This window comes from Argentina silus (assembly GCF_951799395.1).
Source record: "Argentina silus genome assembly, chromosome: 17".
Lineage (NCBI taxonomy): Eukaryota > Metazoa > Chordata > Actinopteri > Argentiniformes > Argentinidae > Argentina > Argentina silus.
The window spans coordinates 4,340,797-4,360,891 of NC_139671.1; the positions used below are offsets into that span (position 1 = coordinate 4,340,797).

Genomic DNA, 20,095 nt, shown 5'->3' on the forward strand with positions numbered 1-20,095 from the left:
GTAAATAACATATATTTTGTTTTTCCAGCATTAAGTACCAACCTCAGCCCACCAAATGCTCTCTGCAGGACAGTGAATGCAGACAGTAGTTCAGAAAGAGCCTGGTCAATCGTGGGGGTAATAGCATATACAACAGTGTCATCGGCATATAGATATATATATAGCATATATAGCAGGTTACAATTACTTACAGATAATCCGAATTGTGTTGATCGTAAAAAGATTGATCCTTGTGGAATACCTTTGTTATGTCCAGAAAACCTGATTCAACACCATCAGTTAAATTACACTGCATTCTGTCCATTAAATCATTTTAAAACCATCTACATGAAGCCTGATAGGCCAAGTCCCAATTCTGCTTTCTTTTTCCTGTGTGGGCTTGTGCACTCCCCCACATGAACTGCTGTAAAAGATATGGTGGAAACTCCCTCCAGCCCATGATTAATCCAATCCTTTGCTTTCAAATCTATGTACAGGAGTGCACAAGTGCACATTTTAGGAAAAAGGTGGGGAATTGGGGCACAGAAATCCATTCAGCTGGCGAGGCAGACTGAGGAGACTACACATGGGAGACCTGTCAGGAACAGCTGTTCGGTTTGGCTTTTTTAATTAGTCAGTGGTAGGAGGGAGATCCCGCCTGACACTGTGCGTCAGCCGCGGACAATAAGCTGATTCATGTTATCTCACAGACAGATGCAGTCCACAATCAAAGGCTCAGTTGTGTCTCAATCCTATTGTTGAGGTTACATGAATCCAAACGGTACAGACTGTACACATTGGAGGATAGCATACAGAGAAAAATGACACTACAGGCTGATTATTCAATCATAATGTCATAGTTTATAAAAACATGAATCAACATTGTAAAAGTGCTGTGTGACTGATGAGTGTTTAGTACAAATCAAATCAAAATCTAATCAAATCAAATTGAATTTGTCACGTCGATTGCGACCCTCGACCTATCTTGCATGTCATCCCTCCTCTCTCTCTCCCATCCTTCCTGTCAATCTCTACTGTCTCTATCCCAATAAAGCAGAAATGCCCTAAAAACATATAAAAAAAAAAAAAAAAAGACTGTAAAACATATCTATACTCCCATCTAGTGGTTTAGAATCGCTACTGCATAGCGAAAGTGCCTCATGGGCAACACAACACCAATAACTAATATCAGTCACTGAGTGGTCATTATAAAACAAACAGTTCTCAACACTTATTATTATTTTATTTTTTTTAGAAGACTACAGAACTTTTGGAGCTAATTCTTCAAATCACATTTTGGCTTGAGTGTTGACTGTATGGATTATGATGTAATGTTAATCAACAACATTTCTGTCCATTTTGGGGACCCACCTAGCTCAAGAGCTCCCCCAGAAGTTGAAAGTTCTATATAGTAACTTTAAACTATATTAAAAAATGTTACTTGATGATGACATATATGGGTTGGGCCAGATACATTTCCTAACCATGTGACCTGATTGGTCAAGAGAGAAAGAAGAGCTCAGTTCTGTTCACTTGTTATGCACTATGACACCAGCAGGTGGAGGTGTTGCCACAGGAATACATAACTCCTATGAAAAAAGAAGAGACACTTCATCATCGTCACTAATCTATTTTATGGTTTTATTTCACAAATTAGGATCATTCTATGAAAAGCATGCATGAATCAAAGGTGAAATGTTTCGATGTGTGTAGGGCAAAGCTCACAGCTCAAACGTAACCACAACAAACTTCAAACGTCTCAAAATGAATTCAACAATCTTTCTTTCAAAACGCCTTGGTTTAAGGAAACAAAATGATTGTCTTTAAAACTTTTTTATCACCTGAGATTATGCACAGCATAAACTACCATAAACTAAGTCATAAAGATGTATACAGTAGAAATCCACAGACTTTTATAGCCCAACATTGGTGAACTTTCCCCTGTGGTAGCGCCTACAGTACTTAGTAAGAAAAACACAATAAAATGCAATTACTGTACACTATAAGTGAATCAATCCTCAGTTCCCACATAGTACAGATCAAAATGTTATCTTTGGGTCTCACAATAGACCTTGTCAACAAGCATTACTCACAAATCGACTGTATCCAGAGCTAGCTCTCATTGTCGGTATACATTGAGAGGATAAGCAACCAAAGTGTTCTTTTTGTGTCATAAACCCACACAGCTCTGTCTCATCGCCTGGTCGTCTGGCAATTTGCGCAATGTCTCACAGCATGTGACGTGTGACATCATAGCTTCTGTCACTAGTTCACATGATCCAGGTGAAATTAAGTCTCATTGGCTCACAGAGCGATCACCACAGGAGGGCAACTGCCCCAAAAAGTATGACAGGCTATTCCAGTTAACTGAACAATAGGGGCTCAGATCAGCATCGATTGAAGAGAAGAATATATTGTACAATATGTCCCTTTAGGAATGCAGTCTTTGAAAACAAGTGTGATATCTTCCCATCCTAACAATTCAAAATGGCCTGGCCCATCTATCCATGGCACAATCCATGTCAATCCCTATCAGAAAGGCAGGAGTTCTGAGTTTGTACATGTGAACACCACATCCTTGGGTGTCTTGAAAAATCTTCTACTATCATTAGATTTAATAGGAGGGTCACCTTGCTCAAAGTCTTATTGGTGGAGCTTGTCCATGACCTGCAACACGTCCTCTAGTATGGAAGGCCCCAGGTCAAGATTCAAGGCGAAAGACTGGTCTTCCTCAACCACCGGGGCCTTCAATGGTGGACATAAGACCTGTTGGGGGGCCTTGTTCCATCCCGCTTCATGCTGCCTTATCCTCAACCCTCCCTCCTCCACTTCCACCTTGGCCTCCTCTCTTTGGGGTTCACCATCATACTCTACCACCTCAACAGCATCCAGTAAGGGCAAGGAGTGGCACTTCTTGTGCCTGGGTGCCCGGATAAAGGATCTGGCCCTGACATTGACCGCCTGTGCATCCATCTCTTCAGGGCTGAGGAGACGAGGGGGCTTGGGGGGAGGCGGAGGTGTCCCGGTGGGGGTCTTGTTTTGGTAGAGGTCCTGATGGCTCCGGGAGGCATGGAGGATGAGGCTGCTGCTCCGCTGGAAGGCAGAGAGGCCGAAGTCGCCCTGAGCATCCAATCCGATGTGGGAGAGGTGGCGGAAGTCGTCCAGTGGCAGGCTAATCATGTTCTCGGACAGGAGGTCGCGGCGCTTGTTCTGCTTGCGGGGCCAGCGCATGGTGGCGGATTTGAGGTAAAGGGCGGTTTTACGAGGCATCTTGAACTTGGGGGTAGCCTACAGTATATTATCCACAGCGAGTACGTTTTGATGAGGGTAGAGGTTATGGATAACGGTCCATCAAAGGTGAAGGGGTGTCCGATGGATCTTTAAGTAGCTTTGAAATAGAACAAACAAATAGGTTAAGAAAACTCTTGAGGTCATACAGAAATAATGAAGTTGGACCTTAGTTTGCTTTGTTTCATTTTGGCATGACGTAAGCAAGTTAGCAACACCCCTGTAACTCCTAGCTATGACCATATATGGATAACAACCTTCAGCTGCTGTACTGTTTGACTGTGAAATAAAATAATCTGTTCTTCTCTGTCATGTGTTAAAGCAAACACATAGTAGTAATAATGTACGCACACATGCAACCGGACACAGCAAAAACACGTGTGACCTAAATGTTATGAAAGACAATTTTGTAGTGAAAAGTCACGTTCAGTGTGTTAATGAGTAACAGTCGAGATTTGTATAATTTTAGGGTGATTGCTTTTATCTTTGAGCTGATAAAAAGACTTTGTTCCCGTACCTGTTCAAATGTGGTTGTGATTGTATCAGATTTTTGGTTTTGCTCAATGTCGTTGTTCACACTATGGAGTGTTTTGAGCTTTAGATAATGTTGCAACCGTGGCTTGTCCTAACTGGTAGTACCACATTTCTCTCACATTTCTTAAAGATTTTTTTTTTCCTCAGGAGAAATTGTCATATTACCAATGGAGGAACTATGCCTTGGGAAATTCTGAGGAAAATTCTATACTTCTTTCTGGGAAAATCTGATATACATTACATGCTGGTTTGGGACTTTTCTAGGTAGTCTAAAACATGAATGTCTGGTTTGTATTGTCAACTAAAGCGAAAAGCACCTGAGGAGAGCAAACCATGAAAATGAAGCTGTTGTTAAAGTATTTGACCTACTTTTCAGAAATGTCATAGAGGGTTTCAGTACAGTTAGAACAAGGTTTCACAAAATCCCTGAGTTGGCACAACTGCCAAGGGATCAACAGTGATTTCAATGAGTTTGTTTTCACATGTGATATGATTCTAATGTCAAATGTATGAGGTCATTATAACATTGACACTGTACTGTATGCAAGGGAGGGTGATTTAGAGTTAGATGTGTTGTATTCAATGTAACCCTTAAAAGAGAATGGTTTACTATATTTATCTTATATTTATCTATATCTTCCTCATTACAGAATGTTCCCAGTTAATTCGAAAAATGAATATTTCTCTATCATTTAAATCAGCAATGGCATCCACAACTTGTTGAACTGCTAAATAGAGCATAAATCTCTCTGTGAGATATCTGATAGTGGCTGGTTGATCCAGCAGCATTCCTTTCTCTGTCTGAAAGGCTTATAGGTGGAGGGTTACACTTTACTGCAGCTATGAGGACAATGCATCAGTGAGATAAAGCCCCAGGTATGCTGAGGTAGCCGACATGAACTAAAACAACGACAACAAACAGTTTAAAACACTTTTTTATGGGAGTTAATTTGGTGTTGGTCCACTGATGTCAAGTTAACAAGTCAATAACTACTAAGGACATAATAAAGACAGACTGTTTGACTGCTACAGTAACTCACTGATCACATTGAATTCTCAAAAACTGAATACATATCGACTGTATGCTCAAATGTGCGTTTTTAAAAAAACTCACCTGTGTCTCCCTATGTATCCACGCAGTGTGTAAATCAGAAAGCAGTCTTTAAATGCTTCGAATATATTCCAGTGGCGTGAATGGGCAAGCCCTTGACTGCAGGGTCGGAACACACGGCTCTTGAATTGCGTGTGTGTGTCCCTGAAGCTGAAACGCTGACGAGGTCAACCTTAAAGCTCTCGCACACACACACTGCAACAGACTCATTTATCTGCTCACCTTTGCCTCCGGGGGTGTGGTTGCTCAGAGTGATAAACCCTCCCCTCGATCAATGTACCTGCCTGTGTACCTGTGTGAGTGTGTGCACGCTGCGTGAGTATGACTGTGCACTCACAGGTGTTTCTGTCTGAATGTGTGTACATGTGTGTATGTGTCTGTGTGTTTGTTGGCACCTGTATCTGAATGTGTGTACATGTGTGTATGTGTCTGTGTGTTTGTTGGCACCTGTATCTGAATGTGTGTAACTATTCTCTCTTTTGACTGTGTGCGTGTGTGTGTGTGTGTGTGTGTGTGTGTGTGTGTGTGTGTGTGTGTGTGTGTGTGTGTGTGTGTGTGTGTGTGTGTGTGTGTGTGTGTGTGTGTGTCGATCTCTCTCTCAGGTCATTTATAGTCCTGAAAGTACAAAAGTAGTGGACCTCGACCTTACTGTGGAGGTGTGTCAGAAGGACGAGGGGTCTGGAGAGATGTGATTATAGTTTCTGCGTAGTAATACACATCAGTCATTCGGCAACCGTATTGAGAGTTACCTGGACTTGACCCTGGTGTATTGGTGTATTGAGAGTTACCTGGACTTGACCCTGGTGTATTGGTGTATTGAGAGTTACCTGGACTTGACCCTGGTGTATTGGTGTATTGAGAGTTACCTGGACTTGACCCTGGTGTATTGGTGTATTGAGAGTTACCTGGACTTGACCCTGGTGTATTGGTGTATTGAGAGTTACCTGGACTTGACCCTGGTGTATTGGTGTATTGAGAGTTACCTGGACTTGACCCTGGTGTATTGGTGTATTGAGAGTTACCTGGACTTGACCCTGGTGTATTGGTGTATTGAGAGTTACCTGGACTTGACCCTGGTGTATTGGTGTATTGAGAGTTACCTGGACTTGACCCTGTGGTAGTCTGGGGTAGTCAGCCTAGTGAAGTCCTATGTTGTGTACATCACAGATGGAGTTCGCCTTGAAACAATATATCTAAAGGATGTACTTGCCTACAATCTCCTTATTACACATCGGACATTAAAACGCTCAGGTGAAGTGTGCACTGCGTAACTTTGCCTGAGACTCCTTGAGAGTGAAGAAACTGAGGTGCTTTTCACCCGGGTTAGGAACAATGTTACTGTAAATCCCTGTTGTCAATCCTAACTCCACACAGATATCATTCACTTGCTTTTCAGTCCTTTTTTGGTAGTATCAAGGAAGTATCAGGAAATGAAATGTTTGATGTTAAGCCCCTTCATTCACCAGTTTGCGGTTTGGTGAGGCGTGGTTATTCGGAAATCCTGCTTTTGTAAACATGAATCTGCCACTGATGACACACAATCACAGACGAGGTCAGGGATAGTTGGAAAATACAGGTATTAGTAATATCCTGTCTGCTCTGTTTACAGACAGTACTACAGCATAATTATATGTACACATGTATCACAATGGCTTGATAATTCATCTACTAATGTTTCTTTGACCCAGTATCCTATTGAGAATCATAACTCCAGTGAATGTCCTTCACCTTGTTGTATACGTTAGATTTGACCTATGGGCATCAGTAGCATTTACAATGGTGTTTACTGTGAGATCGGAGTAGAATTAGTAGACTTGTTGCCCCTAACCACTGAGGTTAGGGACAGCGTCTATGGTGTGATCCTGTGTGATAGCCATTTATCTTTTTTTTTTTTTTTTTCACATGCTGTCCTTTTTTTTAATGTTAGGTAGTTAGGGTAAGGGTTAATTTCTGTTGCAGCAACAGGTTTCAGGTTTTGCAATGAGATGAAATAAGGAGATCTAACGTCGATGTCTTTTGGTGGAGAGGGTACTCTATTAGATGTTTCAATGTTACAAAGAAGTAATTATGTTCCAGGCTAGCAGGCTGTCTCTCTCTCTGAGATTCTCTAATCCCAAAGAATATATACCAATCAGAGACACTCTCAGGAATTTGACCTTGAGGTGCTCCAGGTCCCCAGGTCCCTACTGACCCCTCTTCCCTAGCATCTGGTGTTATTTAGTATTTGTGTTGTGTTGAACTCCTACTAGGTTAAAGGGTGATCAGGAGAGACTGACACATATAGAATATTGTACAATTCCAATATGAGCTCACGCTATGGCACGGTTCCAAGTGAAACTCACCTGGTCGTGAGGGGCCCAGCAACCAGTTTGTAGGTAAGAAGCTAAACATGAAAGGAATGTTCCCCACACACACTACCACTGTTTGCACAATCAATGTATTAAAATGGATAAGTGACACAATGTTCAGCCTGCAGCCTTTCAGTATGTGCCTGTATGACTGTCCGTGTGTGAATGTATTTTATGTCATGGCTGGGAATGAAGCGATTATCAGACATCTTTCATTTGACTTTCTTTTTACCCTTTTTGAGCTTCATTATTCAATAGCTTCATTATTTTATTATTTCTTAGCATAGAGTGTATTTTTGAGACACTGCCTTATATGTACGTATTTTTTTCAGAATTCAGAGACAAACATAACAGCCTTATAAAAATACTGTACTGCAGCCATCTTCAGTTGTTTTGTACAGACTACGTCTGTAGTTTGGCTGGTGATGTATTTTTTACGGATGGTAGTCTCTGACACATTCATGACTACCTCCTGGATAGTGTTCCTGATCTGTGGGACAGTTGTTTTGGGGGTTTTCTTAGTTATGGTGACTAATCTTCAGTCATCCACTGTGATATTTCAGTTTTTATTTTTTTTCAAAATTAGCAAACATTTCTAAAAACCTGTTTTGGCTTTGTCATTATGGGGTATTGTGTGTAGATTGATGAGGGGAAAAAATGAATTCAATCCATTTTAGAATAAGGCTGTAACATAACAAAATGTGGAAAAAGTGAAGGGGTCTGAAAGCTTTTCAAATGCACCGTGTATGAAAGAAGGCCATACAGGGAATGGTGGAAGAAAGCTTAATTAATGGAGGGATTACAGAGTTAGGAGAGAGGTAGAAGAGTTTCAAGCATAAGATGGCTAAACTTGTGTGGTAAAACCTTTATGAATCTTATCATAAAGGACGTTGGAAGGGTCTACTATAAATGTTCTTGCCACAGGTCAAGTTGTTAGCATGTACAGTATATAGGATTTTATCTACACGCATCTGAAAACTTTAATTGATCATTTGATAACAAGCTGTAAATATGGTGGGACAACAATGTTTTCTTAATGGTAAAATAGTCCCACTACCAAAGTGTCAAAGTGTCTGGAGGCCATGCTTATGGAAAAGAGGGTGCGTTTGAGTGGATAGCATTCATAAAATAACACATTACCAACGTGTTTCATTTTGAAAATGTAGATGAGACCCTATTCAAATGTAATCAACATCATTTGGAGGAATTTGTGTATATGTGACCAACAGGGTTGAAACCTGAGTCTCCTGTGCGCCACAACACCACACCTCACGCCCATCTCTCACCCCCACCTTTTGATTGGACCAAGCAAACACCTCAATTTCTCCAACAACTCTTGTCCATTTCGTCCGATTTTAATCACAGAGATCATTTTTAGTTTTTTCCGGGTCTATTTAGTCAGCTATCGTCTCGTCGTTTGCCAGGGAAAAATAGGTGTTTTTGACGTCCCTGGTCAGGAGTATATCTGGGGTTAGGCCCCATTAGCGAGGTCTGTCTCTCCTAACAACATTTTGTGGAAGGCTCTAAAACAGATACTAATATCTCAAGTGACATTCAGTGGACTGCACTGTGGCACTGTACAAATACCATGTAAAGACCGTTCAGATTCCGTATGCATTCCTCCCTAGCAGCAGCATAGAAAGGAGATGACAAACTGCAAATGAATCTAAAGATTGTCAAAAATGCACTTAAAGGTACCTCAGTAGTACTCTACTCTCTTACATCACACTCTGCAGCCAATAGGGTAATGTCACTCACCTGATAAGATCTTCTGTTCAGTTCTGTCAGTAAAATCCACTGTGGGCTGTGGAAAGAGTGCAACCAAACAGCCTGTCATATGTTCTGTCAGTGACCCTGTAATGCATCCATCATGACTTTCCTCAACAGGATGGCCTTCCTCATTCTTGACTTAAGACCTTGTATGGATATGACACTTCAACTGTGGGCAGTTTCTCCCCTTGAGTAGACCATGGACGCATGACAAAACTGCATATGCAAACTATGTGTACAAAGCCTTGGGCTGCTCCAGTACAAACATGTTTTGCAAACATTCATTTGTAAAGTAAGCAGGGTGGATTCTTTCAGTGGATTGGACTCCAGTGCAGTCATTTTTAATAGGCATACCTGACGTTTTGACACAATCTTAACACTCTGAAAGAAATTTGAGATGAGGAATGTACAGTCAGTCCATAAGGGAAACATGCAGCTTATTTTATGGAAACTTTACACATTTTTCCACTCACATTTTCACATATGATACCAAATGTGCAACATAGGATTTAACATAAACATTAAACATTGCCAAGTGCAAAGTTACATCCAAAGTATCTTTTCAGTCATACAGTTACATTTTGACATACTGTAGATTCAAGACTATAACTATAACAACACATACGTGCCTAATATTCTATGAACAACAATATAGTAACAGTATCTGACATGTGACTATAACAGCAAATGTTTTCTTTTATCGACAGTGAGTTACTGCTGATGCATTCTCCTCTGATCACACATAGACACACGCACACATCCAGCCCATGAAGTACCGTACATCATTGACATAATACATAGTGGATAAAACAAGGCTATGTTGAACACTAGGGGGATGCATCACTCATGACTCGATGCTGTGGCGCCACCCAGTGGCGTCACAGGATGCTGTCCTTGTGAAGACACCACACCAGGGTCTGCCCCACGCCCGTCATGCTCACCACAGAGAAGCCCACCTTCTCCAGCTTGTCCAGCACCAGCCGGGGAGGCTCATCTACATGGTACTCCGAACTGAAAATGTAATTATTGGAATCATTTATCTACATAAATGGTCCAAAGATTTTTTTGGTATGGTAATGTTCATTTTCGTTATACTAGGTCAATTGAGAACACATGGGCCTATTGGATCTACAGTATTTCACATTCAGATAGAAACTAAAGGCTACATATGGATTAATATAAGGCAAACATTACATTACATTAAACTATTCTGCAGATTTGAGATACCTTGAAAATGTATTCTAATACATATTAATCACTCACAAGTTGTTGCCTAAAGTGATGGTCTTTCTGGCCCCTAAGTAGTTCATAACAGACGGATCAGAGAACTCATCACCAACCATGGTGGGACCAGTCTCCTGAAACACACAGCAAAAGTTTCCCACTAATGTCTAATGCCCTGAAAAATATAATTCCTATGGTGTATCAACATGGAAATAATATACTGTAGGCTATTTAGGATTCGACTATATTACTAGATTAGATAGTAGATTGGACTGCAACATATCTCATAGACGATTATTTCAGCACAAATTGCGAAAACATAGAGCAGTGTACCGAAATATTATTTATTGTAGAGACATACTTGTGTGAGTCCAGTCAGAATAGTAGCCGACACAAGACATGCATAGTCGTCTGGCAAAGATTTATGTGTAAAAAGTGGAAATACTAACCAGTCGGAGTACTGTGCTGACGAGAACATATGGCATCCTTGAAGATAATAAAAATCTCCCAAATGAAGATGGGAATTTTGAACGCTGGTCGTGTGTGCGGATTCTCTGTAACCGTCTGGGGAAAGGTCTGGCAGAAATGATGGAATGGACCAACCACAGCCCTCGACCTATAACAGCCTGTAAATGTCACACAGCTAAATATTCCTTTCAGTTTAAATCAAACTGTTAAATCTTTACATTTACATATGGTGTGTTATGACAGAATGTTACTTTGCTATTACAGATTTTTTTTTACGCATCCAATTGCAAACTCACCGTAATTGGCTCAGAGACAGCTGTTAGTAGCTCTATGCATAAGGACACAATATTTTATTATTGAATATTAGTATTGGTTATATTTATTTAATATTGGGTTTATTTAAAAAGCCCTCATGTAACCATACAATTACAACTCAGACACATTTTCTTGAAGGCTAATAATAATAAGAAAAAACGAACAGATCTTCTTTTTTAATTATAGAAAAGGATGGGTGAGAAAAATGTCATCAGATTAAATCAACAATTTCCTGCTCTGTGCGCTACTGACCTCGATAGAATCTTTAATATCCTTAAGATTGTTCAGTTTTTGTTTTTGGTGTTATCCTACACACCAGCATATGAAACGGAAGCATCCCGGGGCCATGCGGGAATTTGAAGCACAGCCAGGACAGCGCAGCGCAGCGCTGTAGCTGGCAGGCGATGTAGCTAGGCAGCTATTGCTAAGTTTTAATAAATGCTCCATTCAATGACGGTGTATGCTTGCGTGACTAGTGAAGATGGCCTATAAAACATTAGTTGTTTTCTCCCCACAAACACTTCTATAATCTAGCTATGTAACGCAGCTATGTCCGGAGGTCTGTTTGTGTTTTGTGTGTGTGTGTTAAATAATAAACAATAGCCATGTGCGCAGTGCACAGTTTAGCAAAATTCATCCTACACGCATCCTCAAGTAATCTGCGTTTTTCAACGCTATCCGAAAGTTCAGCACCTCCAACTGATGATCAATTTGATTGTCGTGATAAATGCTTTGTCATATCAAATGCACAAACTGCTGACTGGTGGGTGTTCTATTCTTATTACAAAAAGTACAATACAACATATTCATAAAAAAAGAAGGAAGACATGGATAATTACTTGTATTGTAGGCATACACACCCCACAGCATTCACAGGCGTTAATCAAAGGACTGTGTCATTATTAACTACGTCATTAGCAATAAGTACAATTTCAATATAAAATAAAGTATGTAACCACTGAATGATGGCATTACAACTATTCACACTATAATGCATTTGGAAAAAAATGGATATCGATCTCATTGTTACCCGTGAACGTCTGAAGAACCAGATAGACGGCACACAGAGAGGGTAGGTTTAAGCCCGAAGGCGTATTTAATAGAAAGTAAATGGGGAGAGGGGTAGGGGAGAGAGATAATCCTAGCGAGAGTAGTCGAGGGTCGGTCCAGGGTTCGGCATGCAGGCGGGTAGTCGGACAAGCAGGGGTCGGGTCCGTGGAAGGTAGACGAGGGGGAATCCGAGGAAGACTAGGGTTCTAGAGGAGCACTGGAGAACGCGGTGAAACACAAAAACAAACACTAGAAACACGGGAGGATGTGAAAAGGCTGGAAGCGTAAAGCGGAAAGGTTACCATATACACAGTACGTTCTGGCGCCGGAGTGAAGGCTGGGCAGGGTTCTTGTAGGCGGGTGATTGGGAATGGGTCGCAGGTGTGCTGAGTGGAGACAGGGAACAGGTGCGCTGTCGACTGGGAGGTTGACGCTCCAGCGATGATCGCCGGGGCCTCAAGGTGGTGCCAGAGAGCAGGTCAGGGGAGAGGGACCGTAACAATCATTGCATTCAACAGCATGTTTTTTCGGGGGGCAAATTAATCAGACTGCGTTGCTAACTGCGTTTACACCCATTTGGATGAAAAAGCTTGCCATCTTCTCCAATGCCTGGGGGCTTCAGATCCCTGTAGGCGACATTTTCACATATCTGCCCAGTTCTGTTGAACCCTGAATGGGTCCATACGGAGCGGCTAAATGCTAAAATAATCGCAAGGGAAGCAGGGATTGCTTTGCATGTAATATTGTGTGGCGCTTCAGAATGCGCCCTAAAACGGCATTTATGCTATTGGCTATTTCTCCAAGTCTAGCATCATTTTTATTATTATTATTGACAATAACAATAACAAAACAATAATAGTAACTGGGCAGCTGGCTCATAAATAAATGATTTCTATGATTTTCTATAGACCTCAAACACGTTTTTGATTCCTATGTAGGCACAAAATAAAACCCCCACCTCACTTTTCTTGGACATGTTTTTGTATTGGACATTGTTTTTCAAACCACTGGATTATAGAAACGCTATTCATTTCAACAAATCTTCCTGCAAAAAATGTAGCCCGCAGTCTGCTTCAAATCCCCACCAATATTGTCACCCCTTCATGAAGGCTCGACCACGGCACTTTGGAAATGATGACGTCAGTAGCGGACACCTCATCACCTTTATCTGCAGCAGACTTTTTCGCCGGGCGCGGTGGCGCGTGCCTGTAATCCAAGTCACTGGGAGGCTGAGGTTGGCGGATCGAGTGAGCTGAGGAGCTCTGCGCTGTAGTGGCCCATGTCGAATGGGTGTCCGCACTAAGTTCGGTATCGATATGGTGCTCCTGGGGGAGCCCTGGACCACCAGGTCGTCTAAAGAGGGGTGTACCGGCCCAGGCCGGGAACGGAGCAGGCCAAAGCCCCCGTGCCGTCCAGTAGTGGGATCGCGCCTGTGAGTGGACGCTGCAGTGCATCCTTGACAATAGATCGGAACACAATCTTTTCATTCATCCACTGAGGCTGAAGTCTTTATTAAAATGTTGGTGTCCTTCCCTCTGAGAGATGCTACAGCACACGCACACAACAATTCAAGCATACGACCAGGGCCGGATGCAGCCTGCTTTGACTAAGGGTGCAGTGAAAATGTTTTGGGGGGGCATCATTTAAATTGCAGTCATATAAAACACCGGAAAGTTGTGAGTTCGATCCCAGGGGCTGCCACCATTGTGCCCCTGAGCAAGGCACTTAACTCCGAGTTGCCCAGGGGGACTGTCCCTGTAGTTATTTCACTGTAAGTCGCTCGGATAAGAGCATCTGCTAAATAACAAATACTGTAATGTAATATAGTCATAGTCACATTTACCCGCCACCACCCACCATCTTTGGAGGACATCTTTATTATCTTTATTGTAGTTTTTTGGCTTGTTTCATCCCCGCACATTTTATTTTTATTTAAAAAAAAAAAAAAAAAAATTCTTCTTCTTTTTACACCCTCATAACTTTTGTGATTCTGTTTGTCATGCACATTTGACATCTTATTGAATTACATATTCCCAGCACCACCACCCCCCTTCTTAGGAAGAAATTATATTCATAAACTAAACATTTGAAAAAAAAATTTTTAGTTTTTTTTTTTTTTTTTATATAGGCATAGTTAACTTTTTCACCCATAGCCTATGTGATTCAGTCATATATTTGCATTCATTGTCTGTGAAATCATGCTAGGGTATCGGTTTTCATTTAGGTCTAGACCATTAATTATTAGTAATGAACTCATTTAACATACTTCAAAAACACACATCCACTCCGAATAGGACAGCTCAGATTTTCTTTTCTTAACAGTTTTTTGGAAATTTTTTCCAAACCACTAGATTATAGAAACGTTATTCATTTCAATAAATCTTAAATCTTAAAAATGTAGCCCGCAGTCTGCTTCAAATCCCCACCAATATTGTCACCCCTTCATGAAGGCTCGACTACGGCACTTTAGAAATGATGACGTCAGTAGCGGACACCTCATCACCTTTATCTGCAGCAGACTTTTTCGCCGGGCGCGGTGGCGCGTGCCTGTAATCCAAGTCACTGGGAGGCTGAGGTTGGCGGATCGAGTGAGCTGAGGAGCTCTGCGCTGTAGTGGCCCATGTCGAATGGGTGTCCGCACTAAGTTCGGTATCGATATGGTGCTCCTGGGGGAGCCCGGGACCACCAGGTCGTCTAAGGAGGGGTGCACCGGCCCAGGCCGGCAACGGAGCAGGCCAAAGCCCCCGTGCCGTCCAGTAGTGGGATCGCGCCTGTGAGTGGACGCTGCAGTGCAGCCTTGACAATAGATCGGAACACAATCTTTTCATTCATCCACTGAGGCTTATTTCAACTTTGGTGTCCTTCAGCTACAGCACACGCACACAACAATTCAAGCATACCACCGTTTCACTTTGTAAGTATAGGTAACAACAACAACTCTAGTTGCACTTAGTCCCAATTATTGAAACTATTGTAACGACCCTGTGTAAGGCCCGTTAGCAACTCCGCCAAGGGAGTTAACTCTCTTGGTGTTGTGGCTAGCGCGGCCGGTTTGTAAGCGAAAGATTGTGAGTTCGATACCCGCTTAAAGCAAGCTATTCTACCCCGCCGTGCATCATTGTCAATCATCGCAAACAAAACATATCCAATCTTCCATCTAAAGTTTCTTTCAACAAATATTCTAGGTTACATCAGTCCCCCAAAAATGTGAAAGTGTCTCGTCAGAGGATTAAAAAAAGGAGCAAAGTTGATCTACTTCTTTACTGACCTTTGCCAAGTTGACTTTACCTGAGTAGCTTCTATGACACCAAAAAAAGGCTGTATAGCAGAGGGTAGCCTACTATGTCCCTTTGAATTGTATTCCATTTCTAAAGCACTTTTCATTTGACAAGAATAATGTGAATTAAAAGCTAAAATAAAAAGATGTATCCATATGATAAAAGCAGATCTAGGCTACTGTCGGTGGCAGCTTGCCGCCTTTTACACTGGTGCCCCTTGATTCGTATCAGCAGTTGCGATCCCGAAATCCGTTCGTTAACTTTAAATAGCTCCACCGCCGCCACGGGTCGGCTAGCTTCTCGGTGGTGTAATGGTTAACGCGGCAGACAATTCCAGGTGTTGGTAATCCAAAGGTCGCAGGTTCGAGACTGACAATGAACTCGCTTGCGACCTAGGTGTCCTCACCGCGGTCCCAAACAATTTACTTTCAGAGAGCAGCCTTACCCTTTTCACAACATTTCATGACATTTATTCACCGTCAACTGTCTTCTTCACTACTTTATTGGATGTTTTTGATTCAGCCAATTTCAGCTAGATCAGAGACAAAGGCCGGGAGCTACCGGTAAACTGCGGGGGAAGAGACTGGACCCTGTCGTCGTTAGCGGCTAGTTAGCATTCAACTGGAAGGGGGTCTCCTATGCTAGGTGAAACTTGCAATCATGTCAAACTCTTTCTGATGAGCTAGCTAGCTAACTTAACATTGCTTACCTAGCTACTAAGTAACGCTAGGAGTTGGAGCTAGCCCTGATATGGTCAGCCTCATAGTCTTAAACATGGTCATGCTGATTCTTAATGTTAGCTTAGGCTAACTCATAATACGGCTAGCATTAACGTAAGGACAAGTCACATCATATATACGGCCCTGAGTAATTCCATATTGTTTAGAGATATAATAACTTTTAAGTTGTAAAGACCCATTTATTTCCATGTCTATCCCTATGATGTTAGTAAGCTGTGTAACTGTATTTGATACCGAGTGATAAAATCAACGTTATGGCCACGAGGAATTGACTAGGCCAGCAAGCGACCCTTTCATGTGAGGTTTAATGATAATGCTACCAATGCTAATGAGTCATGTGTGGGTGTCACTTGGTTTTTATTTCATTTCATCCATATGGCCATGACGTTGATCCATATGAAAAGGACATTGTAATGCTTATTTGATTCATTTTCAAGGATTTGATAGCATTATTAAATGGCATATTTGAAAACAGTTAATTGGCCAAAGGGTGATGTTTGAGGTGTCCTCTTAGTCACATGGAGTGCTATGGGAGACGCTTTCGCTCTGTTTAACGTTGTCAATGAGCTCTCCTTCGTTAATCCCAGTTAGGGGCTATAGCCACCTCATTTTATTTGTAACCCCCGGGTCTAGTTACCCTGCAAGGCATTACATCTGGACTCGGACAAGCTACCAAAAAGGATTCTCACTATCCAGGACTGCTAGCTATCCAGCTCCATGTTACAATGATACATCACCATGCGTTGCCTGTGCTCAGTACAGTGGTTTGGCTCCAGGTTTTTGGTCTTCCTGGTTCTCTTGCGTCCAGGGATGATGACCTCTAGATCCTCTTCAGCCTCCCACACCTCTTGTTGGGGCTGGCCTGGGTGCAGTGGCCCTGTTGGAGCCTCTCCCTGGTTCTCTTTCTAGAGGAGCCAGGCTGCCTCTTGTCTTCCCTCCACGTGTTGCTGGGACCAGGCTGGGAACTGGGGCTACTGTAGCCCTCTCTGTTAGCTCGCTCTGCTACCTCCACATGGGCCTGGACGAAAAAGAGACTGCTGTAGAGGAGGCTGCATTTGGTATACTGCTTCCAGCTGATCATAAGGTGATTCTGGAGGGCGCACAGGCTGGAAATACATTTTCAGCAGCAGTTTATAAAGGACACGTAAAAACACAGTGAATATACACATTTAAAAAAATGCGTGTATGCTTTCATCAATAAAATAAATAAAGTAATCTTACCGGATTTACCCACTCTTTGGTGCCAAGGTTTGGGTTGGGGATGGGACGAAAGAAGTTGATGGTATGTCCTGACGCCAGGTAGGAATGTCGGTCGGACTTTCACAGTCCGTAAACGCTGACTGTGCTGTAGGTGATGGATTTCCCCCAAGCGAACGTCTTACCACATTTGCGTTTTTGGAGAGTCATGGCTACAGTGGTGACTTTAATACAAAAACCTGCGTGTGCAGTGCCCATTTTGTACAGGAGAGCTTCAAAGATTACCAGCAGAATGCTCTTGGTTTGGCTAGCCATCTTGTGCTCATTAATGGAGCTGTACCCTCCTTCCTTCATCCTCTCCCGACATCAAGCTCCATTGTCGGTCAGATGAGCCTGCTAGAACATCTAAGTAGCTAGCTAGCTAACTGTTTCCCAATCCAATTAAAATGTTACTTAGCTAGCTAACGTTAGCTAGCATAGCTGGCGAGAACGTCTAGCTGACTAGCTTCTCTAGGGGTTAGATTTGTGTTTGATTGATAAACTGCTATATTATACTTGTTAGCTAATGTTAGCCTTCCTCCCAAAACTGGCAGTTTGTTGGATAATCCCGGTGTATCTAACGTTAGCTGTACGCTTCCACAGTTCACTAGGCTTTGGTCGACTGCCTTCTCCACCTCAACTTGTTAGATTGAATAGCGTCCTTGACGCTCTTAGTACCATCCAGGAAGAAGGTCACAATGTTGCTGGCGACCATGTTGGTTGTCGGGGTGGAGCGCGATGAGGATGAGGATGGAGACACCTCGCCAAGGTCGATGGATCCAAGAGTTTCATTGCTGCCCACTGTGATCATCTCCTCAACGGCCAGGATCATCCTCTGCTTGGCATCGGGTGAGAGGAGCTCACCTCGACTCTTACGGCCTGAGGAAGCCCTACTTCTCACTGATGTCTCGCTGCTGTGGGAGGAAGATGACCTCCTTCCACGCCCAAAGAGAGAGGCCTTCTACGAGGGGAAGCACTGCGCCCAGAGACAGGTGATGTCTCCTCTCCAGCAGTCAGACTACCCTGGGGGCTCAGACGTGGAGCCCAGAGACCTGTCCTCCCGCACAGACACTTTTGCCTTGTTGTAGGCGTCGTTCACTGTATCGGAGCAAATGCGGCTGATGCACTCGTCGGACAGGAAAAACGCTGGGTGTCTGTTCTCACCCCTGTCAGATGACTCAGGAGGGGATGGTGGTAGTTGGCGACTGGCTGTTGCACCCTCGGTGGAATCCACACAAGGACTGCAGGAATGATGCCATCAAGGAAAACATGCATAACATCTGGAAAATAGATACACAATAGGAGACGGTGCATATGTCATTTCAGAGAAGCAGCATGGATTTGTGATACCATACACTGTGGCATTTCCTGGGTTTTCTTGTAAAGCCTGCAGATGGCAGTTATAATTATCTGAATCACGCATTGTGAACTCTCTTTCTGTGAACTTTGTGGCAGATTTTTCCTGAGCTGAAGTTTTTGGTTAAACCAACAACAGCGCTGTGCTGAAAGATTGTCGGCTGAGATGGTGGCAATGGTACCACAAAAGACTTGGCTCTCTCCATTAGACGCCAAAGAAATGCTCTGTGTCTTCAAAATCCTGACATCATGGAGCAGTGGCTGGAAGACTTTGTCGTAAGATGTTAATCCTTTTTTAATTAACTTGTGTTGAAGAGGTATACACTCACTGAGCACTTTATTAGGAACACTGTACTAAGGAGGAATGAAAACTCACATTTTTAGACGAATGCACTCAACCGTACGGGCTTTGAGATTGTAGACTACAAATTAAAAACGCATTCCTATTATTGTTAAGAGACCCGAATGCGTAAATTGAAATAGGACTATTTTACCTGTATGATGCTTATTCCAGTTGATAAAATATGCCCATTATATGGCCACCTGTTGAAATTTGTAGGCTATATTTCAAGGTGTGTGAATACGTTACAACAAACATAGCCAGCCAACCCATACTGGAAGTTTTAGATGACTCTAAAATAGGCCTCTGACAGGACGAAGTCACTTCGAACCATTGTATTGAACGCTGATGAGAGTCGTTAGGCAGGGAATATAACGAGAGGGTTGGGGCGTATCTCTCAGTTGAATTTGTCCAATCCTTGTCTCACCTTGCCTAAACTCCCCTCTGATGTTCCTTTTTTAATTCCAGATTAACGATGGCTCCAGATATGCCCCAACTAAACCCTCTTGTTATATCATCACGCAATCTACCGTCAGTCATGATGTGCTCCACTCTCCAAACTCCACACACACACACACACACACACACACACACACACACACACACACACACACACACACACACACACACAGTACAACACAGACTAACCTGTAGAAGGCAGCAGACTCCATGTTGACTCCAATGTGGCCATTGTTCATATGGCTTAACACTTCCTTGCATATCATTGCTTTTCTCCATAGAGGATAATACAATATTTGCATTACATTTCTATAAACAAATTTCTATAAACAAACATTTCTATAAACAAAACAAATATTTGAGGTCAGGATGCCTCCCTAAATGACAATGTGCCATGATCAATGCATTGACTTTCTCCATGACTTCCAGTGACTTCACTATGCTTATTTCCAAGAACAAGGTAATCAACATGACATTGTCCAATTCCTCCATCTGGAAGGAATACATCCTTTATATCCATATAAAACTCAAAGGTCATATTATTATATTATAATATTTCCCCCCATACATAAGGGCTGAGTTCAACTCTGGTTTTATGT

General features: G+C 42.4%; 2 protein-coding genes across 3 annotated transcripts; both read right to left on the reverse strand.

Moving 5' to 3' along the window:
• Positions 1 to 1,658: 1,658 nt before the first annotated feature.
• Positions 1,659 to 5,075, reverse strand: LOC310818204 (cdc42 effector protein 2-like). 2 transcript variants are annotated; one of them, XM_083689029.1, is made up of 2 exons: positions 4,916 to 5,075; positions 1,659 to 3,357 (listed from the first exon to the last, which is right to left on the reverse strand). In XM_083689029.1, exon 2 carries the CDS (start codon positions 3,247 to 3,249, stop codon positions 2,623 to 2,625), a length of 627 nt encoding a protein of 208 aa, XP_083545155.1. In that variant the 5' UTR covers positions 3,250 to 3,357; positions 4,916 to 5,075; the 3' UTR covers positions 1,659 to 2,622. The 2 variants fall into 2 exon arrangements, with proteins under 2 accessions (XP_083545155.1, XP_083545154.1); XM_083689028.1 differs by having other exon boundaries at positions 1,659 to 3,367.
• Positions 5,076 to 9,908: 4,833 nt separating this feature from the next.
• LOC310818019 (GTP cyclohydrolase 1 feedback regulatory protein-like) lies at positions 9,909 to 10,739 on the reverse strand (the record flags this gene model as incomplete). Its single annotated transcript, XM_083688776.1, has 3 exons — positions 9,909 to 10,041; positions 10,294 to 10,388; positions 10,704 to 10,739. The coding sequence occupies 3 exons, from the start codon at positions 10,737 to 10,739 to the stop codon at positions 9,909 to 9,911; spliced, it is 264 nt and encodes an 87-aa protein (XP_083544902.1).
• Positions 10,740 to 20,095: the final 9,356 nt, after the last annotated feature.